At 41.9% G+C, this 27,020-nt stretch overlaps 1 protein-coding gene across 5 annotated transcripts in view; it reads right to left on the bottom strand.

Annotated features, from left to right (window-relative positions):
* The window catches only part of UPF2 (UPF2 regulator of nonsense mediated mRNA decay), a 654,310-nt gene that overhangs the window by 561,005 nt on the left and 66,285 nt on the right, over positions 1 to 27,020 (bottom strand). For all 5 annotated transcript variants that reach the window (XM_053716468.1, XM_053716466.1, XM_053716467.1 and 2 more), the window contains 2 exons: positions 19,606 to 19,785; positions 19,147 to 19,293 (listed from right to left, as the gene is read on the bottom strand). In XM_053716468.1, the coding sequence (XP_053572443.1) occupies positions 19,147 to 19,293; positions 19,606 to 19,785 (327 nt within the window). The remainder of the gene's footprint in view (positions 1 to 19,146; positions 19,294 to 19,605; positions 19,786 to 27,020) is intronic.

A 27,020-nucleotide genomic window follows, 5' to 3' on the forward strand; every position in this document is an offset into this window, starting at 1 on the left:
GCTAAAGTCTTATGCATACAGTATTATCCCAGTGAAGTGCCATTCCCCAGAATACTGAAGTGTAAATATACATACATGACAGCCTGATACCAGTTGCTACTACTGCATTTAAGGCTGAGCTTACATTATATCGGTATGGCAGAATTTTCTCAGTCAATTCCATTCTCAGAAAATAATATGCTGCTACATACCTCTTTGCAGGTTAACCTGCCCGCTGTCCCCTGATCTGAAGTTTACCTCACTCCTCAGATGGCCGAGAACAGCAATATGATCTTAACTACGCCGGCTAAAATCATACAAAAAAACTCAGGTAGATTCTTCTTCAAATTCTACCAGAGAAGGAACAACACACTCCGGTGCTGTTATAAAATAACAAACTTTTGATTGAAGGTATAAAACTAAGTATAATCACCACAGTCCTCTCACACATCCTATCTATTCGTTGGGTGCAAGAGAATGACTGGGTGTGACGTAGAGGGGAGGAGCTATATAGCAGCTCTGCTGGGTGATCCTCTTGCACTTCCTGTTGGGGAGGAGTTAATATCCCAGAAGTAATGATGACCCGTGGACTGACCACACTTAACAGGAGAAACGTCAGTACACACCGGTACCGCATAGTATTTATCCAGCCTACATAATTTCTCTGGGATTGCAACCGTGTCGCAATCATTCAGAGCCGCTAATACCTCCCCTAGTAATACACGGAGGTTCTCAAGCTTAAATTTAAAATTTGAAATGTCTGAATCCGGTCTCCCTGGATCAGATCCGTCACCCACAGAATGAAGCTCTCCGTCCTCATGTTCTGCAAATTGTGACGCAGTGTCAGACATGGCCCTCATATCATCAGCGCGCTCTGTCCTTAACCCAGAGCTATCGCGCTTGCCTCTTAACTCAGGCAAATTAGATAATACTTCTTTCATAACATTAGCCATATCTTGTAAAGTGATTTGTAAGTGCCTTGATGTGCTTGGCGCCACAATCTCACGCACCTCCTGAGCGGGAGGCAAAGGTACTGACACGTGAGGAGAGTTAGGCGGCATAACTTCCCCCTCGTTGTCTGGTGATAATTTCTTTACCGGTAAAGACAGACTTTTATTTAAAGTAACATCAATACAATTGGTACACATATTTCTATTGGGCTCCACATTGGCCTTTAAACATAATGAGCAAGCAGATTCATCTGTGTAAGACATGTTTAAACAGACTAGCAATGAAGCTATCAAGCTTGGAAATTTCTTTCAATAAGTTTACAAGCAATATAAAAAACGCTGCAGCGCTTTTAAAAACACAAAAAAACTGTCACAGTTGAAATAACAACGAACTAATACGGTTATAGCAACCAATTTTAAACAGTAAATGTATGAAATTAGCAGAGGATTGCACCCATTAGCAAAAGGATGATTAACCCCTCAATACCCAAAACGGATAATCAATTTAAGATTTAACGCTTTTCTCACAGTCAAATACACTGTCACAGGTCTGCTGTGACTGATTACCTCCCTCAAAAATGAATTTTGAAGACCCCTGAGCTCTCTGGAGACGTCCTGGATCAAAGAGGAAGAAGCAGGAAGACTGTGCTAGAATTTTAACTGCGCAACAAGGCGCTAAAAAAAGGTCCCTCCCACTCATATCACAACAGTGGGAGACCTGATATAACGGTGTCTATGAAATACATTAGCCATGTGGAAAAAAATCATGCCCAAAAAGATTTATCACCAAAGTACCTCACAAAACGAATAACATGCCAGTAAACGTTTTAAAAAACAACATTTCAGATGCTGTGTAAAGTTATTACTAAGCCTGCTACCAGTCGCTTCTACTGCAGTTAAGGCTCACACATTTATTTCAGTACTAACAGTATTTAAAGTTAAATTCTAGTCCCTAGAAAATAACTCAACTGCGCATACATTTATCAGCCTGATACCAGTCGCTACTACTGCATTAAAGGCTGTACTTACGTCATATGGGTAACAGCAGTGTTTTCATAGTCAATTCCATTCCTAGAAAATATTTTACTGCACATACCTCATTTGCGGGGGGCCCCGCATGCTATTCCCTTCTCTGAAAGTACCCCACTCCTCAGAATGTGCGAGAACAGCCAGTGGATCTTAGTTACGTCTGCTAAGATCATAGAAAAAACGCAGGCAGATTCTTCTTCTAAATACTGACTGAGAGAACAAACAGCACACTCCGGTGCTATTTTAAAATAATAAACTTTTGATTGAAGAATGTTACTCCTGTCTCCTCTCACAACCTCCTTTGTTGAGACTTGCAAGAGAATGACTGGATATGACATGTGAGGGGTGGAGCTATATAGCAGCTCTGCTTGGGTGATCCTCTTTCAACTTCCTGTTGGGAAGGAGAATATATCCCATAAGTAATGGATGACCCGTGGACTGAACACACTTAACAAGAGAAAAAACCTTACAAGATAATTTTATATCAACAAATGCATTGGCTCAAACGGAGCATCTTGAAGAACTTTAAGAACAAGATTAAGGCTCCAAGGAGGAGCAACAGGTTTAAACACAGGCCTGATTCTGACCAGGGCCTAAACAAAAGCTTGAACATCTGGCAAAAGAATAGATGGTGCAGAAATCTGACCCTTTAGAGTACAGACTGGCAAATCTTTCTCCAGGCCATCCTGAAGAAAAGATAAAATACGAGGAATCCTCACCCTGCTCCAGGAGAAACCCTTAGATTCACACCAATAAAGATATTTACGCCATACCTTATGGTAAATCTTGCGAGTAACAGGTTTGTGAGTCTGAAGCATAGTATCAATGACTGCTTCAGAAAACCACATCTATACAGAACTAGGGGTTCAATCTCAGAACAGTCAGCTTCAGAGAATCCAGGTTTGGATGGAGGAATGGACCCTAAATTAAAAAAGGTCCTTTTTCAGCTGTAACCTCCAAGGAGGAAGAGATGACATCCTTACCAGATCCACGAGCCAGATCCTGCGAGGCCATGCAGGAGCTATTAGAATTACCGATACTCTCTCCTGTTTAATACGAGCAATGACTTGTGGAAGGAGAGCAAACAGAGGAAACAGCGGCCTGAGGATTTCTCGACCTTAAACCGTACTTTGGAAGGTTGGCATATTGATGAGACGCCAACAGATTCAACTCTGGAACCCCCCACCTGAGAGTTATCAATTGAAAACCTCTGGGTGGAGAGCTCACCTCCAGAATGAAAAGTCTGCCTGCTGAGAAAAACCACCTCTCAGTTGTGCACCCCTGGGATGCGGAAAGCAGAGAGGAGACAATCGTGAGACTCTACCCACTGGAGAATGAGAGTCACCTCCTTCATTGCTAAGGAACATCAGACCAATTACATCCATACACTGAGCCACAGATGGACAGGTTGAGGACTGAAGTGACAGGCAGAAAGTCAGAAGTTTAAGCCTCTGATGAAGCCATCATTTGCTTTAAAGACCTACAAGTCTATGAGAAAGCTAAAGCCGCCCAGAGGTCAGCCTTGGGAAGGGGATACTGTCATGCCCCCATGGGGTCTTGAACTCTGGCCTCTCATGTTGTATCCCAGTGACTTTCCACTGTTCCACTACTGAGCCACCAGAAGACTTTGGATTTTCTAACCTTCGTCAGCAAAATCTTCATAGACAGAGAATCTATAATCGTTCCTAAGAAACACACCCTGGTGTCTGGCACCAGGGAATGCTTCTCCAGATTCACTTTCCACCCGTGGGAACGTAGAATAGACAATACTATCTTACAAAAAGAAAAGAAGGCACCTGAACCAAGATATAGTCCAGGACAGATGCCACCGTAATTCCTTAACATCTGGCTACTGCCAGAAGAGCCCCATCAAACCCCTGTAAGATTTGAGGAGAAGAGGCTAAGTCCAAAATTAAGTAATCATCTACAGTAGGAAAGGGACAAAGAAAGATTAAGAATCCCTAGAGCATACATTTAAAATGTATCAAGCAATTATGATGCTTATTACAATAACAGTATATACCTATACTGAATCATAATGAATCAGGATAGAGATAAATCAAATACATGTTGATAATCCCTAAACCCATACTAAAATGAGATAGTCATAATGACTCACTTATATACTATAGCCTACTTTACGCAGACTTCCCCTAAATGCCATAGCACCGCTGAATACACAGCTGTAAGGATAGCTAGGGTTAAAAAAAGGAATCCAGCTTGTAGTTTGGAGACTTACTAACTGAATCACAAGTGGGCAGATTAATAACAAATCTCCCGTATATAGCAGGAAAAAACAAAAATAATTAAAACACGAACATGGATAATCCCTAAGACAATAGATATATATATATGTTCAACAGGAAAGATAAGCCGACAAAAGACTATATCCAGAAGATATTTCCATGGTAGGAGGAAAATAAATCATGTAAATATTAATATTTCCCTAATTATGTCTTAAATATGCACAACAGAAACAAGGTAAAATAAGCATTTCTAGTGCTTATAACATAGTAATTATATATTCTACTGTAGAAAAGAAGGATAATATAAGTAAACCTAATTTTTAAAACATAGTCTGATTAAACTGTACTGTAGAAAGATAGGGATAAACCATGAGGATGGAAATAATCCCTAAAATATACAGGAATGTGAGACAGGATAATTGGGCATCACATTGATAACAATGCCCAGTATATACCTATACTTAAAAAGGAAAGGGATAAAACATGAACATGGTGACAATCTTAAAGCAAACAGTTACAATGCACAAACTGTAATAGAAATTTGTAATCACCAGTAGGTGGGTATAAAACAGAATTTATGCTTACCTGATAAATTACTTTCTCCAACGGTGTGTCCGGTCCACGGTGTCATCCATTACTTGTGGGATATTCTCCTCCCCCACAGGGAAAGGCAAGGCGAGCACACAGCAAGAGCTGTCCATATAGTCCCTCCCAGGCTCCGCCCCCCCAGTCATTCGACCGACGGCTAGGAGAAAAAAAGGAGAAACTATTGTGTGCCGTGGTGACTGTAGTGTATAGAGAAAGAAATTCTTCAAACCTGATTAAAAAACCAGGGCGGGCCGTGGACCGGACACACCGTTGGAGAAAGTAATTTATCAGGTAAGCATAAATTCTGTTTTCTCCAACATTGGTGTGTCCGGTCCACGGTGTCATCCATTACTTGTGGGAACCAATACCAAAGCTTTAGGACACGGATGAAGGGAGGGAGCAAATCAGGTTACCTAAACAGAAGGCACCACGGCTTGCAAAACCTTTCTCCCAAAAATAGCCTCCGAAGAAGCAAAAGTATCAAATTTGTAGAATTTGGACAAAGTGTGCAGAGAAGACCAGGTCGCTGCCTTACATATCTGATCAACAGAAGCCTCGTTCTTGAAGGCCCATGTGGAAGCCACAGCCCTAGTAGAGTGAGCTGTGATTCGTTCAGGAGGCTGCCGTCCGGCAGTCTCGTAAGCCAATCGTATGATGCTTTTCAGCCAAAAGGAAAGAGAGGTAGCAGTAGCTTTTTTGACCTCTCCTCTTGCCAGAATAAACTACAAACAGAGAAGACGTTTGTCTGAAATCCTTTGTTGCTTCTAAATAGAACTTTAAAGCACGGACTACATCTAAATTGTGTAACAAGCGTTCCTTCTTTGAAACTGGATTCGGACACAAAGAAGGCACAACTATTTCCTGGTTAATATTCTTGTTGGAAACAACCTTTGGAAGGAAACCAGGTTTAGTACGCAAAACAACCTTATCTGAATGGAACACCAGATAGGGCGGATTACACTGCAGAGCAGATAATTCAGAAACTCTTCTAGCAGAAGAATAGCAACCAAAAACAGAACTTTCCAAGATAACAACTTGATATCTATGGAATGTAAGGGTTCAAACGGAACCCCTTGAAGAACTGAAAGAACCAAATTTAGACTCCAGGGAGGAGTCAAGGGTCTGTAAACAGGCTTGATCCTGACCAAAGCCTGAACAAAAGCTTGAACATCTGGCACAGCTGCCAGTCGTTTGTGTAACAAGACAGATAAAGCAGAAATCTGTCCTTTTAGAGAACTCGCTGATAATCCCTTATCCAAACCTTCTTGGAGAAAGGAAAGGATCCTAGGAATTTTAATCTTACTCCATGAGAATCCCTTGGATTCACACCAACAGATATATCTTTTCCATATTTTATGGTAATCTTTCTAGTCACAGGTTTTCTGGCTTGTACCAGAGTATCTATCACAGAATCCAAAAACCCACGCTTAGACAAAATCAAGCGTTCAATTTCCAAGCAGTCAGCTGGAGAGAAACTAGATTTGGATGTTCGAATGGACCTTGTACTAGAAGATCCTGTCTCAAAGGTAGCTTCCATGGTGGAGCCGATGACATATTCACCAGGTCTGCATACCAAGTCCTGCGTGGCCACGCAGGAGCTATCAAAATCACCGAGGCCTTCTCCTGTTTGATCGTGGCTACCAGCCTGGGAATGAGAAGGAACGGTGGAAACGCATAAGCTAGGTTGAAAGTCCAAGGCGCCACTAATGCATCCACTAGAGTCGCCTTGGGATCCCTGGATCTGGACCCGTAGCAAGGAACCTTGAAGTTCTGATGAGACGCCATCAGATCCATGTCTGGAATGCCCCATAATTGGGTCAACTGGGCAAACACCTCCGGGTGGAGTTCCCACTCCCCCGGATGAAAGGTCTGACGACTCAGATAATCCGCCTCCCAGTTTTCCACTCCTGGGATGTGGATCGCAGACAGGTGGTAGGAGTGATCCTCCGCCCATTTGATGATCTTGGTCACCTCTCTCATCGCCAGGGAACTCCTTGTTCCCCCCTGATGGTTGAAGTAAGCAACAGTCGTCATGTTGTCTGATTGGAATCTTATGAATCTGGCCTTTGCTAGTTGAGGCCAAGACCGGAGAGCATTGAATATCGCTCTCAGTTCCAGGATGTTTATCGGGAGAAGAGACTCTTCCCGAGACCATAGACCCTGAGCTTTCAGGGAATCCCAGACCGCGCCCCAGCCTAATAGACTGGCGTCGGTCGTGACAATGACCCACTCTGGTCTGCGTAAGCTCATTCCCTGGGACAGGTGATCCTGAGTCAGCCACCAACGGAGTGAGTCTCTGGTCTTCTGATCTACTTGAATCACTGGAGACAAGTCTGTATAGTCCCCATTCCACTGTTTGAGCATGCACAGTTGTAATGGTCTTAGATGAATTCGCGCAAAAGGAACTATGTCCATTGCTGCAACCATCAACCCTACTACTTCCATGCACTGAGCTATGGAAGGCCGTAGAACAGAGTGAAGAACTCACTAAGTATACCTAGCAGTGGGTTGATAAACCAACGATACAATGTTTCAGCAAAATACCTAGCAGTGGGTTGATAAACCAACGATACAATGTTTCAGCAAACACCTACACTACACACATTTAGAATCTTTTATTTTTTTAACTACCTAGGAAGGAGGCAGTACCAGAGGTTGGCTAAGTGGGCTGAGTCTAGCGCTCCTCTCAACTACTTTTTATAACTCCAGAGTGAAGAACTTGACAAGCGTTTAGAAGCTTTGACTCTCTGACATCTGTCAGGAAAATCTTCATTTCTAAAGAATCTATTATTGTTCCCAAGAAAGGGACTCTTGTTGACGGAGACGGGGAACTTTTTTCTATGTTCACCTACCACCCGTGAGATCTGAGAAAGGCTAGAACAATGTCTGTGTGAGCCTTTGTCTTTGAAAGAGACGACGCTTGAATTAGGATGTCGTCCAAGTAATGTGCCACTGCAATGCCCCTGGGTCTTAGAACCGCTAGAAGGGACCCGAGCACCTTTGTGAAAATCCTTGGAGCAGTGGCTAGTCCGAATGGGAGAGCCACAATAGGTAATGTTTGTCCAGAAAGGCGAACCTTAGGAACTGATGATGATCTTTGTGGATAGGAATATGCAGATACGCATCCTTTAGATCCACGGTAGTCATAAATTGACCCTCCTGGATTGTAGGTAAAATCGTTCGAATAGTTTCCATTTTGAATGATGGCACTCTGAGAAATTTGTTTAGAATTTTTAAATCCAGAATTGGTCTGAAAGTTCCCTCTTTTTTTGGGAACTACAAACAGATTTGAGTAAAACCCCTGACCTTGTTCCACAGTTGGAACTGGGAGTATCACTCCCATCTTTAACAGGTCTTCTACACAATGTAAGAATGCCTGTCTCTTTACTTGGTTTGAAGATAAGTGAGACATGTGGAACCTTCCCCTTGGGGGTAGTTCCTTGAATTCTAGAAGATAACCCTGAGAGACTATTTCTAGTGCCCAGGGATCCTGAACATCTCTTGCCCAAGCCTGAGCAAAGAGAGAGAGTCTGCCCCCTACTAGATCCGGTTCTGGATCGGGGGCTACCTCTTCATGCTGTCTTGGTAGCAGCAGCAGGTTTCTTGGCCTGTTTACCCTTGTTCCAGCCTTGCATTGATTTCCAAGCTGGTTTAGTCTGGGAAGCGTTACCCTCTTGTCTAGAGGCTGCCGAGTTGGAAGCCGGTCCGTTCCTGAAATTACGAAAGGAACGAAAATTGGACTTATTCTTAGCCTTGAAAGGTTTATCTTGTGGGAGGGCATGGCCCTTTCCCCCAGTGATGACTGAAATAATCTCTTTCAATTCTGGCCCAAAAGGGGTCTTACCTTTGAAAGGGGTATTAAGCAATTTTGTCTTGGAAGATACATCCGCCGACCAAGACTTTAGCCAGAGCGCTCTGCGCGCCACAATTGTAAACCCTGAATTTTTTTGCCGCTAACCTCGCTAACTGCAAAGCGGCGTCTAAAATAAAGGAATTAGCTAACTTAAGTGCGTAAATTCTGTCCATGACTTCCTCATACGGAGTCTCCCTACTGAGCGACTTTTCCAGTTCCTCGAACCAGAACCACGCCTCTGTAGTGACAGGAATAATGCACGAAATAGGTTGAAGGAGGTAACCTTGCTGTACAAAAATCTTTTTAAGCAAACCCTCCAATTTTTTATCCATAGGATCTTTGAAAGCACAATTGTCCTCAATAGGAATGGTTGTGCGCTTGGCTAGAGTAGAAAACTCCCCCTCGACCTTAGGGACTGTTTGCCATGTGTCCTTCCTGGGGTCGACCATAGGGAACAATTTCTTAAATATAGGAGGAGGGACAAACGGTATGCCTGGCTTCTCCCACTCCTTATTCACTATGTCCGCCACCCGTTTAGGTATCGGAAAAGCATCAGGGTGCACCGGGACCTCAAGGAACTGTCCATCTTGCACAATTTTTCTGGGTTGACCAGATTGTCACAATCATCCAGAGTAGATAGCACCTCCTTAAGTAATGCGCGGAGATGCTCTAATTTAAATTTAAATGTCACAACATCAGGTTCTGCCTGCTGAGAAATTCTTCCTGTATCAGAAATTTCCCCATCTGACAAACCCTCCCTCACTGCCACTTCAGATTGGTGTGAGGGTATGACAGAAAAATTATCATCAGCGCCCTCCTGCTCTACAGTGTTTAAAACAGAGCAATCGCGCTTTCTCTGAAATGCTGGCATTTTGGATAAAATATTAGCTATGGAGTTATCCATTACTGCCGTCAATTGCTGCATAGTAACAAGCATTGGCGCGCTAGAAGTACTAGGGGTCGCCTGCGCGGGCATAACTGGTATAGACACAGAAGAAGATGATGTAGAACTATGTCTACTTCCTTCATCTGAGGAATCATCCTGGGCAACTTTACAACTTTTGTGACAGTTCTGTCCTTACTTTGTTTGGACGCAATGGCACAATTATCACACTATATTTGAAGGGGGAACCACATTGGCTACCATACATACAGAACATGAAGGTACAGACATGTTAAACAGGCTTAAACTGGTTAATAAAGCACAAAAACCGTTTTAAAACAAAACCGTTACTGTCTCCTTAAATGTTAAACAGGGCACACTTTATTACTGAATATGTGAAAAACTATGAAGGAATTATCCAATCTTTACCAAATTTTCACCACAGTGTCTTAATACATTCAAAGTATTGCACCCCAATTTTCAAGCTGTTAACCCTTAAAATGTGCAAACCGGAGCCGTTTTTAATTTTAACCCCCTTACAGTCCCAGCCACAGCCTTTGCTGCAACTTCACCAATCCCAGGGGGTATATAATACAAAATGAAGCCTTCTAGGAACGTTTTTAGTGGATTCCAGACCCTCACACATGCAGCTGCATGTACTGAACTCAAAATTAACTGCACAGTAATGGCGCGAAAATGAGGCTCTGCCTACTACAGAGAAAGGCCCTTCCTGACTGGGAAGGTGTCTTAACAAGTGCCTGGTGCTAAAAACGTTCCCCAATGTTATAAAAGTGTGAAATACAACTTCAAACTGCATATAATACTTAAATAAAGCAATCGATTTAGCCCCTAAAAGTGTCTACCAGTTTTATAGCCCATATTAAGCCCTTTATTCTGTTTGAGACTAAGAAAATGGCTTACCGGTCCCCATGAGGGGAAATGACAGCCTTCCAGCATTACACAGTCTTGTTAGAAATATGGCTAGACATACCTTGAGCAGAAAAGTCTGCTAACTGTTTCCCCCAACTGAAGTTATCTCATCTCAACAGTCCTGTGTGGAAACAGCAAACGATTTTAGTAACTGCTGCTAAAATCATAATCCTCTCACAAACAGAAATCTTCATCCTTTTCTGTTTCAGAGTAAATAGTACATACCAGCACTATTTTAAAATAACAAACTCTTGATAGAAGAATAAAAAAACTACAACTAAACACCACAAACTCCTCACCATCCCAGAGGAGATGCTACTTGTTCAGAGCGGCAAGGAGAATGACTGGGGGGGCGGAGCCTGGGAGGGACTATATGGACAGCTATTGCTGTGTGCTCTCCTTGCCTTTCCCTGTGGGGGAGGAGAATATCCCACAAGTAATGGATGACACCGTGGACCGGACACACCAATGTTGGAGAAATAATATATAAATCCCTGCTAAATAGAACAGATAAAGAGATTAATCATGAGAGACCCTCAAGATTTATCCACAGAATGAGAAGGAAATGTAATGCACCTTAATACATGACAATATAATAAAGGAGCATGCATTAGCAATAAATTGCCACCAGATGGCGACAAATACTAGTAAAAACACAGTATTTAATATGAGAAAATAAATCATGAAAAAAAAAATTGTAGGATATACGATTTATTATAATAAACACTCCCATAATAAAAAAAAAAACCTCATCCCTCATATCCTAGAGGCAGTATTATCAGTACACATAAAAAACTGATATAAAACACCTTAGGAGGGGAATAAACCTCTATGAAGGTCTAGGCTGAATAGGTTTAAATGAGGCTCACATAGAGATCGTACTTCACATTACATGATGAAGACATCTAAAATGCGGTCAAACCGCAAACCTCCCTGCCCATAGTGGGAAATAGAAAAGCTATTTCCAAAATGGTGCCAACAGAAATGTATGTCCGCCGAAGCGGATCTCACTTACTATGTAGACGAGGTTGGAACAAAAGAAACACAATTATTCTGTATAAAGCCCAACGCTCACAACTCTGAAAAAACAGACCATACGCCTCCTATACAGCAGAGCAAATGCTCACGGCTCCTCCACTGCATAGCTGACTAGCTGCGCCATATTATCCGCCGACAATGGCGATCTTTTATTATGAGGATAAAGGTACATAGCCGCATATAATAAAATTGAGCTGACACAAAAGCTAAAACAAATGAAGCTTAGTGCACCAGCGAGACCCCTGTAAATTATTAACTCGATAACAGATGAGGGAAAAAACATAATTTATGCTTACCTGATAAATTTATTTCTCTTGTAGTGTATCCAGTCCACGGATCATCCATTACTTATGGGATATTAACTCCTCCCCAACAGGAAGTGCAAGAGGATTCACCCAGCAGAGCTGCTATATAGCTCCTCCCCTAACTGCCATTACCAGTCATTCGACCGAAAACATGCAGAGAAAGGAAAACCATAGGGTGCAGTGGTGACTGTAGTTTAATGGAAAAATTACCTGCCTTAAAGTGACAGGGAGGGCCGTGGACTGGATACACTACAAGAGAAATAAATTTATCAGGTAAGCATAAATTATGTTTTCTCTTGTTAAGTGTATCCAGTCCACGGATCATCCATTACTTATGGGATACCAATACCAAAGCTAAAGTACACGGATGACGGGAGGGACAGGCAGGCTCTTTATACGGAAGGAACCACTGCCTGAAGAACCTTTCTCCCAAAAACAGCCTCCGAAGAAGCAAAAGTGTCAAATTTGTAAAATTTGGAAAAAGTATGAAGAGAAGACCAAGTTGCAGCCTTGCAAATCTGTTCAACAGAAGCCTCATTCTTAAAGGCCCAAGTGGAAGCCACAGCTCTAGTAGAATGTGCTGTAATTCTTTCAGGAGGCTGCTGTCCAGCAGTCTCATAGGCTAACCGTATTATGCTACGAAGCCAAAAGGAGAGAGAGGTAGCCGAAGCTTTTTGACCTCTCCTCTGACCAGAATAAACGACAAACAGGGAAGACGTTTGTCGAAAATCCTTAGTTGCCTGTAGATAAAATTTCAGGGCACGGACTACATCTAGATTGTGTAGCAGATGTTCCTTTTTCGAAGAAGGATTAGGACACAAAGATGGAACCACAATCTCTTGATTGATATTCCTGTTAGTGACCACCTTAGGTAGGAACCCAGGTTTAGTACGCAGAACTACCTTGTCTGAATGAAAAATCAGATAAGGAGAATCACAATGTAAGGCAGATAACTCAGAGACTCTTCGAGCCGAGGAAATCGCCATTAAAAACAGAACTTTCCAAGATAACAACTTGATATCAATGGAATGAAGGGGTTCAAACGGAACCCCCTGTAAAACATTAAGAACTAAGTTCAAACTCCATGGTGGAGCAACAGTTTTAAACACAGGCTTGATCCTAGCTAAAGCCTGACAAAAAGCTTGAACGTCCGGAACTTCTGACAGACGTTTGTGTAAAAGAATGGACAGAGCTGAAATCTGTCCATTTAAGGAACTAGCGGATAAACCCTTTTCTAAACCTTCTTGTAGAAAAGACAATATCCTCGGAATCCTAACCTTACTCCATGAGTAACTCTTGGATTCGCAACAATATAAGTATTTGCGCCATATCTTATGGTAAATCTTTCTGGTAACAGGCTTCCTAGCCTGTATTAAGGTATCAATAACTGACTCAGAAAAACCACGTTTTGATAAAATCAAGCATTCAATTTCCAAGCAGTCAGCTTCAGAGAAATTAGATTTTGATGTTTGAAGGGACCCTGGATCAGAAGGTCCTGTTTCAGAGGTAGCGACCAAGGTGGACAGGATGACATGTCCACTAGATCTGCATACCAAGTCCTGCGTGGCCATGCAGGCGCTATTAGAATCACTGATGCTCTCTCCTGTTTGATTCTGGCAATCAATCGAGGAAGCATCGGGAAGGGTGGAAACACATAAGCCATCCCGAAGGTCCAAGGTGCTGTCAAAGCATCTATCAGAACCGCTCCCAGATCCCTGGATCTGGACCCGTAACGAGGAAGCTTGGCGTTCTGTCGAGACGCCATGAGATCTATCTCTGGTTTGCCCCAACGTCGAAGTATTTGGGCAAAGACCTCCGGATGAAGTTCCCACTCCCCCGGATGAAAAGTCTGACGACTTAAGAAATCCGCCTCCCAGTTCTCCACTCCCGGGATGTGGATTGCTGACAGGTGGCAAGAGTGAGACTCTGCCCAGCGAATTATCTTTGATACTTCCATCATTGCTAGGGAGCTTCTTGTCCCTCCCTGATGGTTGATGTAAGCTACAGTCGTGATGTTGTCCGACTGAAACCTGATGAACCCCCGAGTTGTTAACTGGGGCCAAGCCAGAAGGGCATTGAGAACTGCTCTCAATTCCAGAATGTTTATTGGTAGGAGACTCTCCTCCTGATTCCATTGTCCCTGAGCCTTCAGAGAATTCCAGACAGCGCCCCAACCTAGTAGGCTGGCGTCTGTTGTTACAATTGTCCAGTCCGGCCTGCTGAATGGCATCCCCCTGGACAGATGTGGCCGAGAAAGCCACCATAGAAGAGAATTTCTGGTCTCTTGATCCAGATTCAGAGTAGGGGACAAGTCTGAGTAATCCCCATTCCACTGACTTAGCATGCACAATTGCAGCGGTCTGAGATGTAGGCGTGCAAAGGGTACTATGTCCATTGCTGCTACCATTAAGCCGATCACCTCCATGCATTGAGCTACTGACGGGTGTTGAATGGAATGAAGGACACGGCATGCATTTTGAAGCTTTGTTAACCTGTCTTCTGTCAGGTAAATCTTCATTTCTACAGAATCTATAAGAGTCCCCAAGAAGGGAACTCTTGTGAGTGGAAAGAGAGAACTCTTCTTTTCGTTCACCTTCCATCCATGCGACCTTAGAAATGCCAGTACTAACTCTGTATGAGACTTGGCAGTTTGAAAGCTTGAAGATTGTATCAGAATGTCGTCTAGGTACGGAGCTACCGAAATTCCTCGCGGTCTTAGTACCGCCAGAAGAGCACCCAGAACCTTTGTGAAGATTCTCGGAGCCGTAGCCAATCCGAATGGAAGAGCTACAAACTGGTAATGCCTGTCTAGAAAGGCAAACCTTAGATACCGGTAATGATCTTTGTGAATCGGTATGTGAAGGTAAGCATCCTTTAAATCCACTGTGGTCATGTACTGACCCTTTTGGATCATGGGTAAAATTGTCCGAATAGTTTCCATTTTGAACGATGGAACTCTTAGGAATTTGTTTAGGATCTTTAAATCCAAGATTGGCCTGAAAGTTCCCTCTTTTTTGGGAACCACAAACAGATTTGAGTAAAACCCTTGTCCTTGTTCCGACCGCGGAACCGGATGGATCACTCCCATTAATAAAAGATCTTGTACGCAGCGTAGAAACGCCTCTTTCTTTATTTGGTTTGTTGACAACCTTGACAGATGAAATCTCCCTCTTGGGGGAGAGAATTTGAAGTCTAGAAGGTATCCCTGAGATATGATCTCTAACGCCCAGGGATCCTGGACATCTCTTGCCCAAGCCTGGGCGAAGAGAGAAAGTCTGCCCCCCACTAGATCCGTTCCCGGATCGGGGGCCCTCGATTCATGCTGTCTTAGGGGCAGCAGCAGGTTTCCTGGCCTGCTTGCCCTTGTTCCAGGACTGGTTAGGTCTCCAGCCTTGTCTGTAGCGAGCAACAGCTCCTTCCTGTTTTGGTGCAGAGGAAGTTGATGCTGCTCCAGCTTTGAAATTACGAAAGGAACGAAAATTAGACTGTCTAGCCTTAGGTTTGGCTCTGTCTTGAGGCAGGGCATGGCCTTTACCTCCTGTAATGTCAGCGATAATTTCTTTCAACCCGGGCCCGAATAAGGTCTGCCCTTTGAAAGGTATATTAAGCAATTTAGATTTAGAAGTAACGTCAGCTGACCAGGATTTTAGCCACAGTGCTCTGCGTGCCTGAATGGCGAATCCGGAATTCTTAGCCGTAAGTTTAGTTAAATGTACTACGGCATCTGAAATAAATGAGTTAGCTAACTTAAGGGCTTTAAGCTTGTGTGTAATCTCATCTAATGGAGCTGATTCAAGTGTCTCTTCCAGAGACTCAAACCAAAATGCTGCTGCAGCCGTGACAGGCGCAATGCATGCAAGAGGTTGCAATATAAAACCTTGTTGAACAAACATTTTCTTAAGGTAACCCTCTAACTTTTTATCCATTGGATCTGAAAAGGCACAGCTATCCTCCACCGGGATAGTGGTACGCTTAGCTAAAGTAGAAACTGCTCCCTCCACCTTAGGGACCATTTGCCATAAGTCCCGTGTGGTGGCGTCTATTGGAAACATCTTTCTAAATATCGGAGGGGGTGAGAACGGCACACCGGGTCTATCCCACTCCTTAGTAACAATTTCAGTAAGTCTCTTAGGTATAGGAAAAATGTCAGTACTCGCCGGTACCGCAAAATATTTATCCAACCTACACATTTTCTCTGGTATTGCAACTGTGTTACAATCATTCAGAGCCGCTAACACCTCCCCTAGTAATACACGGAGGTTTTCCAGCTTAAATTTAAAATTTTAAATATCTGAATCCAGTTTGTTTGGATCAGAACCGTCACCCGCAGAATGAAGCTCTCCGTCCTCATGTTCTGCAAATTGTGACGCAGTGTCTGACATGGCCCTAATATTATCAGCGCACTCTGTTCTCACCCCAGAGTGATCACGCTTACCTCTTAGTTCTGGTAATTTAGCCAAAACTTCAGTCATAACAGTAGCCATATCCTGTAATGTGATTTGTAATGGCCGCCCAGATGTACTCGGCGCTACAATATCACGCACCTCCCGAGCGGGAGATGCAGGTACTGACACGTGAGGCGAGTTAGTCGGCATAACTCTCCCCTCGTTGTTTGGTGAAATATGTTCAATTTGTACAGATTGACTTTTATTTAAAGTAGCATCAATACAGTTAGTACATAAATTTCTATTGGGCTCCACTTTGGCTTTAGCACATATAGCACAGATATCTTCCTCTGAATCAGACATGTTTAACACACTAGCAAATAAACTAGCAACTTGGAAATACTTTTCAAGTAATTTACTATAATATGAAAACGTACTGTGCCTATAAGAAGCACAGAAAAAGTTATGACAGTTGAAAATTAATAAACTGAAAAGTTATAGCATCAAATCTTTGTAAAAAACACAATTTTAGCAAAGGATTGCTCCCATTAGCAAAGGATAACTAACCCTGATAGCAGAAAAAAAAAAAATACAGAAATAAACGTTTTTTTATCACAGTCAACTACAATCTCACAGCTCTGCTGTGAGTGATTACCTCCCTCAAAACAAGTTTTGAAGACCCCTGAGTTCTGTAGAGATGAACCGGATCATGCAGGGAAGACAATAAACTTCTGACTGAATTTTTTGATGCGTAGCAAAAGCGCCAAAAAAGGCCCCTCCCCCTCACACATAACAGTGAGAGAGATCAGTAAACTGTCATAAATTAAATAAAACGACTGCCAAGTGGAAAAAACATTTTTTCACCCAGTACCTCAGAAAATTAAACGATTTTACATGCCAGCAAAAAACGTTTAACATTAATAAATTGAGTGTTATTAAAAAGCCTGTTGCTAGTCCCTGCAAATTAGGCTAAAGTTTTATGCATACAGTATAATTCCAGTGAAGTGCCATTCCCCAGAATACTGAAGTGTAAAATATACATACATGACAGCCTGATACCAGTTGCTGCTACTGCATTTAAGGCTGAGTTTACATTATATCGGTATGGCAGAATTTTCTCATCAATTCCATTGTCAGAAAATAATAAGCTGCTACATACCTCTTTGCAGATTAATCTGCCCGCTGTCCCCTGATCTGAAGTTTACCTCTCCTCAGATGGCCGAGAAACAGCAATATGATCTTAACTACTCCGGCTAAAATCATAGAAAAACTCAGGTAGATTCTTCTTCAAATTCTATCAGAGAAGGAATAACACACTCCGGTGCTATTATAAAATAACAAACTTTTGATTGAAGGTATGAAACTAAGTATAAATCACCACAGTCCTCTCACACATCCTATCTATTCGTTGGGTGCAAGAGAATGACTGGTAATGGCAGTTAGGGGAGGAGCTATATAGCAGCTCTGCTGGGTGAATCCTCTTGCACTTCCTGTTGGGGAGGAGTTAATATCCCATAAGTAATGGATGATCCGTGGACTGGATACACTTAACAAGAGAAACCCCTTTAAATGTTGTCATCACTATCTAGCATCTTACTAATAAAGAAGCATGCATTAGCCAGCGCCGTATTATGCAAGCGCCATAACTGAGAGCTGCGTCAGGAGCGTAACATGGGACTTGCAGGTTCATGGGGAAAACCTTTCAGTCAGTGTATTGGCGCTCATTGCGATTGCCTAAAATAGCACTGCCAGAGAATATTTTCTAAAACGTTAGTCTCCTCTCAACTAGCTGGAGAAGCCACCGCAAGATCAGATAATGACGCACATCGATGTTATATTAATATAAGCATAACAGTCAGCGGTAGCCTCCTCTACTGAAGCCGGAGGTGCCGCTGCTGTAAATGAGGAAAATACCAGCTAAAGGAGCTAGAGTGTAAATGCTCCATTAAAAGGGTCCACACAAATAAATAAAAGCCTCAAACCCATGTCATTTTTAACTGAAAACAAAACTATGAGGGTTGTTGAGTTATGTCAGAGGGAAACACCCAATAATGAGTGAACAGGAGCCTGTTTAAGGAGATGGCGGTAGATCCAAGCTGCTCAAATAACCAATATCCCCAACCTGGACTATAACTAAGGTTTCCAGACCCATCTAAGAGGGCAATGGAGGTGCCAGTTGGTCACCCTTAAAAGTCCTCCCTTTCCCTGATGAAAGTAAAAGTTATACCTGCCAAGGGAAGGGTTTAAATAAGGATATAAACAAACAGAATTACCCTCCTGGATCTTCTGCTGTGGAGCAGACACAGAACTTCCCAGTCTGTCAGCCTCAATTGACCGCTGGCAGGGACATGGAGAAAAAAGAAAAAACAGAGTAACCAACCCTGGTTTTCTATAACAGGGGTAACAATAATGTTAGAAGTAATGCAAAGACTACCTTGCCGCCTTCTAACTGCTAAAAGCCACCACAACTCTTACTAAAGAGATTGACGTGGACACAGCTAGACCACATTCCTTGCTTGCAGGGAAAAGTACCCATTAAAAGGATTAAATTCTTCAGACACCGACTTCGCACATCCTCCATTGACAAAGGCAAAGAGAAGGACTGGGGATTATGGATAAGGGAAGTTACACTTAACAGGTTTGCTGGGGTGCTCTTTGCCTCCTCCTGCTGGCCAGGAGTTGAATATCCCACTAGTAATTGGAATGACGTTGTAGAATCTCCATGCCACATGAAAGAAATGGTGAGTGTCAAATTCCACTGCAAAAGTGACCAAGAAGGCAGAAATCACATGCTCTAATTTGTCATAGCATTGCTGAACCTAGCTCACTGTGTGTTTAAAGATACAAGTTTTAAAGCAGAGCTTGTAACTATTGCATTAGACTCACTCTTTATTAATAAACAGAAGCAGATTTTATATGTAGACAAAGAATATAACCATTTCACTAATTATTATTATCACCTTGCTCATCAAGAAGTTTCTTTGTGAGATCTTCTGCTTCATCCACACCCTCAAGCTCCAGGACATCATCATTGATATCTAAATTTTCCAATTCCATCTCCAGTTCTTCAGTGGTAGGTAAATCCTTCTCTTTAACATCTTTGGAATCTGAAAGTATTGCATAAAGTGGTCAATGAACAAAACACATTACATAGCTCTATAAAAATGGAACATATAGATTCAGTGAGTACAATGTTAATGTACTACACCCTCTCTCAAGTTGAGCTAAAAAAATAAATGCTAGTCCTAGGAAGCTTTTTATCAGCATTATGCATGCAAGACTGATTGGTGCCTATTAAGCAGTACTGGTTAAATTTAGTTACAGGTAGTTTATTTTAGTAACAAGAATGGAAAAAAATACCATGGCTTCCTGATTATCATGCTAAACATATTCAATTATACCTTTAAAATCATTTTTACCAGGTTCTTTGCCCAAAGAGCTTTTCTCGTTGTCTTTGAACAAGATAGCAGGGACAAAAGCTTTAAGATCTATCATGTTCTCATAGAAATTGCGGGCGTCTTCATCTTCCCAGATGCCTCCTTCCAAATCATAGTCACCAGGTTTTCCAGGAGTGAAGATATCAATGCCAGGCCCATGATCTAAAAACAAAACAAATAATGCCCTCAAAGTTTGAACATTTAGGTAGAATACATATACACGAGAGAGAAAGAGAGAGAGACTTCAAGGAAAGAAGAGGCACTCACAGGACTTAGTAAACATTAGTTTTATTTGCATTTCATCAATAAAGGTTCAGTCAACGTTTCGGTCCTCACAGCGACCTTTGCCAAGACTGCTTCTTAATTTGAGTGTGTGTAATATGCTCACTGGTGGCTCTTTTAACGATTATGGCCTTGTCCTTATAATTAATAATTCTGGTTGTAAGCTTTATGCACTTTTTAAGTTCTATATGCGGTTGGTTATGTACTTTACCATAATTACATACATAATTATACAGCTAACAGTTTTATTCCTTATCGGCACATTGTGTTTTCTGCCAGGAACATGCTTTTGTAATCTATCACAACAAATGAAACTTACTGAATAGATATGATAATTTGTATGACTTGATGCTCAATACTTACATTCTAACTTCTGACATGAAAAAAGTAGTTAAATTGGCCTGTCAGTAGACTAAAACTTTAACAAAATGTTCTGCTACTCTAAAATATTTTTTCAAAATACTTCCCCCTATTCCTGCCAGGTACAGGCTTAAATCCTTGTAATTTCCTGCTGACTGCTTTTAAATGAAGGGCCAGATACAAAAAAAACTGCAAGAAAAGAGTAATGGTTGTTCAACTTCCCCAGATTAAATGTACCTATAAAATAAAAGAAAGGGTATCACAGGGCTTTAATAGTCACCTCCACTTCTTACCTCCCAAACCCTATTAACCAAATAGATTGTACATTGCTGTGCTAACAGAACAGACTCATTTTTAGAAGTATGTCCCCTTATGTTTGATCTTAATCATATGATGCATTTGTTTCCCCATTACACAACACAGAAAGACCCAGCATATTTTGGAGCTTTGAAACAATAATAATAAATAGTAGGGGTGTGCATCTTCACAGGTCTCACGATTCGATTACGATTATCCTGTTAACGTTTCGATTCAATTTGATTCCGCGATGCATCACGATTACTGCTCATGATTTTCATGAACTTGTTCTATTCCATAAATATATATATATATATATATATATATATATATATATATATATATATATATATATATATATATATATATATATATATATATATATATATATATATATATATATATACATACATATATACACACATATACATATACACACATACATGAATCATGTGATCAAGCATACTAATCACTTTAATCACATAGTGGAAGTTCCAGTTTTTTAAAAATTGGAGGAGGGAACCCAAAACAGCGCTTATTCAGTACAAAATAGCATGCAATAGCCTACAGCACTAATACACATTATGGCTTGACATATTGTTTTATAACTTAGAAGCAGGTTAAAACATTTAGAGAGAATTTATTTTCCAGCTTTTATGGTGTGGATGAACAGGTATTTTTAGTTACACACATTTTATATACTAAAGTAAAGAGTGAATAAAGTGTAAAGCCAATACAGTGTATTGGTGTCAATAAGGGGTTAAATTCTATGTCTTCCACAGACATCAGCAGTTAACATTACCTTACTGCTCAGTGGCTGTTGGGGCTGCTGTATCTGCTGCAAGTTATTCATTCGTCCTGTCTAGTAGTACGCTGTAGACACCATGCTGTAAACGGCAACCCTTAACCTTTAAACTTTAACTCCCTTTCCTCCCACTTACTTGCAAAGTAACGGATTGGCATAGTGTCAATAAATTGTATTGCTAGATGGTTCTCTGCACAGACGTACTTTAAATATCTGAGAATAAACTGATCACCCCATTAATCTTATAAATGCACTCAAACTCATGGAGCAACACTAAGGTTATGCATAGCGGTTACAACTCAATTTACCAGCTGTTCTCATTGTCAACAACCCAGCAAAGGTGTCACTACACAAACTCAGTCTAGGTTGTGAGAGGGGGGAAATATAAGGAGGACGGCTGAACAAACCAGTCTACACACTTACACAGTGAACTGTGGGAGAGAGGAGTAAGATGGCGCTGCAGCGCCAAACAATGTATGAGCCTCAGCACATAACCCTCCAGCAGTGAGTGAGCGGCCGCGGTAGTGATAACGGCAGGAGTGCAGGGTCACGTAACGTAGCGTTGCTTGATGACATCACTGACCCTGAATTGATTATGGGCTTCACTGCATCGATGCAGCATCGTTTCAGGGCTTCATCGCGATGCATCGGCTTAACGATTTTTTTCTGCACCCCTAATAAATAGTGCATTAGATAGTTATTATGCATTCATTTCACAAACAAATGCCGAATATGGTTTGGGGAAGCAGTTACTTTGGCTTTTTTTTTTATTAAAAGTGCAACACACAAATATTTGGATTTGCACAGATATTTGTGAGTTGCACTTTAATACTAATAAATATGGAGCAGAAAACAGCCAACTACCGTAAAACGCATCCATATTCAGCATTGGTCTATGAAACAAAACGCCTTAAAACAAAAAATGTACGACTACCTGATAAATTATTTTCTTTCAGGATGATGAGAGTACATAGTAATCCATAACATGTGGGATATAATTCCCGCCACTAGAAGGAAGCCAAGAACCCATACAAGAGCTTTAATCCCTCACAACTCTCAGTTTAACGTATAGCCGAGCAGAAAAAGGAAACATAGGTAGAAAAGACAAAAGCAAGGTCTGCAGAGGTGCAAATTAAACCCGGTCACCCAAAAACTTGAAATGGGCAGGCCTATGGACTCATCATGCTAAAAGAAAATAATTTTTCAGGCAAGTGTTCATTGCGTTATCTTTCTTAAGATGATGAGAGTCCATAGGAATCCATAACATGTGCAAAAACATCAAAAACTAATATTTGCAGAACGTGTGCAGAGAAGACCACGTTGCAGCTCTGCAAATCTCCTCTGGAGATGCATCTTTTTTGAAAGCCCAGGAAGTAGCAATCGCTCTGCTGGAACGAGCTGCAATATGCTTTGGGGGGAAAAAAAGAGGAAAAAAAACAAACAAAAAAAAAAACTTTCCAGCCACCAAGTAAGCTTAGTGACTTACCTGTTTGATCCAAGAAGCGAAGGCTACCTCTGTAGCCTTCTAACATTTACAAGAATCAGAATAATGACCAAATGAACTAACTTTGTCTGAAACTTTTAGTAGCTTGAAGATAAAACTTTAAAGGGACACAGAACCCAAATTTTTTTCTTTCTTGATTCAGATAGAGCATGCAATTTTAAGCAACTTTCTAATTTACTCTTTTTATCCATTTTTCTTCATTTTCTTGCTATCTTTATTTGAAAAAGCAGGAATGTAAGCTTACGAGCCAGCCCATTTTTGGTTCAGAACCCTGGATAGCGCTTGCCGATTGGTGAATACCATTTAGCCACCAATCAGCAAGAACAACCTAGGTGCTAAACCAAAGATGGGCCGGCTCGTAAGCTTACATTCCTGCTTTTTTAAATAAAGATACCAAGAGAACGAAGAAAATTTGATAGGAGTAGTATATTAAAAAGTTGCTTAAAATTGCTGCTCTATCTGAATCATGAAAGAAAAATGAGGGTTCAGTGTCCCTTTAACAACATCAAGATTATGAAGAAGCCGTTCCTTAGAGTAAGAAGAATACCGTAGGAAGAAACTTCTTGATATCTATGCTTTGCATAGGTTCAAAAAGAGGGCCTAGAAGAATAGAAAGGACTAAATTCAAATTCCAAGATGGAATTCTCGCCAAAGTTTGGATGAAAGTTTAAACATCTACAAGTTTGGCTAACGTTTTGTGGAAAAGAACTGATAAAGCAGAACTCTGGCATTTTAAGGAACTAGCTTGTCATCTTGAAGAAACTAAAGTTTCTAGGAAACCTAAAGGAATGCCAGGAAAAACCTCTGGAAGAACACCATTCAAAGTATACCTTCCAAAATCTCGAGGTAGATCTCACAGGATTCCTAGCTTGTAAGAGAATGTCAATTAGAGAGTCTGAGAAACCTCTAGGTTTCAGGATTAGGTGTTCAACCTCCATGCTGTTTAAACTTAGAAATTTGAGATCCGGGTGGAAGAGAGGCCCTTGAGACAAGAGGTCTTGTCGTTGAGGAAGAAACCATGGAGGAAAAGATTAAATCTGTACCAAATCTGCATATCATGTACTGGGGGGCCAAGCTGGAGCTATCAGGATTACTGATGCAGACTACTGTTTGATTTGTGCAATAATTCTTGGAAGAACATCCAATCAAGGGAACAAATAGACTAGACAAAAGTTCCATGGACACACTAAGGAATTTATCATTTGAACTTTTGGATCCCTCTCCTTGAGGAGAGACCACTCTCCTGGATTAACAGACTGACAACTGAGATAATCCATTTCCCAGTTCTTCACTCCGGGAATATGAATCGCTGACAAAGAGCATTGGTTCTGTTTTGCCCAGTACAGAATCTGCCACACTTCCTGTATTGCCAGAGAACAGGTTCTCCTTTGATGATTTATGTAGGCGACCGCCAAGACATTGGCTGACTGGAAACAGATTAAATTGTCCTTCAGGATTAAAGAGCACAAAGAATTGCTCGGAGTTCCAGGAAATTTATTAGTAACCTTGCCTCCAGAGGAGACCAAACTCCTTACTCCTTTTGAGAATCCCATTCAGAGCTCCAACCCAAAAGACCGACGTCTGTGAACACAATAGCCCATGTAGGCCAAAGAAAAGACATCACAAGGGTCAAGGAACGACTTTCAACCCACCAAGAAAGAGATCGTCTAACAGATGAATCCAGAACAAGCTGCTGTTCCAACTGCAGATAATTCTTAGTCCATTGCTTGAGCATAGACAGATTGAGAGGCTGTAAGTGAAGGGGAGCAAATGGAACTGCATCCGAAGCCACTACCATAAGTCTCACTACCTCCATGTATTGTGCTACAGTTGGAGAATAAGAGCTTTGGAGATAACATGCCTTCTGAAATTTGAACCTGCGAGCCTCCATAAAGGAAAAGGCGCATTGAAACGGCATCTATGACTAATCCCCCCCCCAAAAACAGAATTTATGTTTACCTGATAAATTACTTTCTCCAACGGTGTGTCCGGTCCACGGCGTCATCCTTACTTGTGGGATATTCTCCTCCCCAACAGGAAATGGCAAAGAGCCCAGCAAAGCTGGTCACATGATCCCTCCTAGGCTCCGCCTTCCCCAGTCATTCGACCGACGTAAAGGAGGAATATTTGCATAGGAGAAACCATATGATACCGTGGTGACTGTAGTTAAAGAAAATAAATTATCAGACCTGATTAAAAAACCAGGGCGGGCCGTGGACCGGACACACCGTTGGAGAAAGTAATTTATCAGGTAAACATAAATTCTGTTTTCTCCAACATAGGTGTGTCCGGTCCACGGCATCATCCTTACTTGTGGGAACCAATACCAAAGCTTTAGGACACGGATGAAGGGAGGGAGCAAATCAGGTCACCTAGATGGAAGGCACCACGGCTTGCAAAACCTTTCTCCCAAAAATAGCCTCAGAAGAAGCAAAAGTATCAAACTTGTAAAATTTAGTAAAAGTGTGCAGTGAAGACCAAGTCGCTGCCTTACATATCTGATCAACAGAAGCCTCGTTCTTGAAGGCCCATGTGGAAGCCACAGCCCTAGTGGAATGAGCTGTGATTCTTTCAGGAGGCTGCCGTCCGGCAGTCTCGTAAGCCAATCTGATGATGCTTTTAATCCAAAAAGAGAGAGAGGTAGAAGTTGCTTTTTGACCTCTCCTTTTACCAGAATAAACAACAAACAAGGAAGATGTTTGTCTAAAATCCTTTGTAGCATCTAAATAGAATTTTAGAGCACGAACAACATCCAAATTGTGCAACAAACGTTACTTCTTTGAAACTGGATTCGGACACAAAGAAGGTACGACTATCTCCTGGTTAATGTTTTTGTTAGAAACAACTTTCGGAAGAAAACCAGGTTTAGTACGTAAAACCACCTTATCTGCATGGAACACCAGATAAGGAGGAGAACACTGCAGAGCAGATAATTCTGAAACTCTTCTAGCAGAAGAAATTGCAACCAAAAACAAAACTTTCCAAGATAATAACTTAATATCAACGGAATGTAAGGGTTCAAACAGAACCCCCTGAAGAACTGAAAGAACTAAATTGAGACTCCAAGGAGGAGTCAAAGGTTTGTAAACAGGCTTGATTTTAACCAGAGCCTGAACAAAGGCTTGAACATCTGGCACAGCTGCCAGCTTTTTGTGAAGTAACACAGACAAGGCAGAAATCTGTCCCTTCAAGGAACTTGCAGATAATCCTTTCTCCAAACCTTCTTGAAGAAAGGATAGAATCTTAGGAATTTTTACCTTGTCCCAAGGGAATCCTTTAGATTCACACCAACAGATATATTTTTTCCATATTTTGTGGTAAATTTTTCTAGTTACAGGCTTTCTGGCCTGAACAAGAGTATCAATGACAGAATCTGAGAACCCTCGCTTTGATAAGATCAAGCGTTCAATCTCCAAGCAGTCAGTTGGAGTGAGACCAGATTCGGATGTTCGAACGGACCTTGAACAAGAAGGTCCCGTCTCAAAGGTAGCTTCCATGGTGGAGCCGATGACATATTCACCAGGTCTGCATACCAAGTCCTGCGTGGCCACGCAGGAGCTATCAAGATCACCGATGCCCTCTCCTGATTGATCCTGGCTACCAGCCTGGGAATGAGAGGAAACGGCGGGAATACATAAGCTAGTTTGAAGGTCCAAGGTGCTACTAGTGCATCTACTAGAGCCGCCTTGGGATCCCTGGATCTGGACCCGTAGCAAGGAACCTTGAAGTTCTGACGAGAGGCCATCAGATCCATGTCTGGAATGCCCCACAATTGGGTTGTCTGACGACTCAGAAAATCCGCTTCCCAATTTTCCACTCCTGGGATGTGGATTGCAGACAAGTGGCAGGAGTGAGTCTCCGCCCAATGAATGATTTTGGTCACTTCTTCCATCGCCAGGGAACTCCTTGTTCCCCCCTGATGGTTGATGTACGCAACAGTCGTCATGTTGTCTGATTGAAACCGTATGAACTTGGCCTTTGCTAGCTGAGGCCAAGCCTTGAGAGCATTGAATATCGCTCTCAGCTCCAGAATATTTATCGGGAGAAGAGATTCTTCCCGAGACCAAAGACCCTGAACTTTCAGGGGTCCCCAGACCGCGCCCCAGCCCACCAGACTGGCGTCGGTCGTGACAATGACCCACTCTGGTC

The sequence above is a fragment of the Bombina bombina genome, chromosome 6, assembly GCF_027579735.1.
Source record: "Bombina bombina isolate aBomBom1 chromosome 6, aBomBom1.pri, whole genome shotgun sequence".
NCBI classification, from domain to species: Eukaryota; Metazoa; Chordata; class Amphibia; order Anura; family Bombinatoridae; genus Bombina; species Bombina bombina.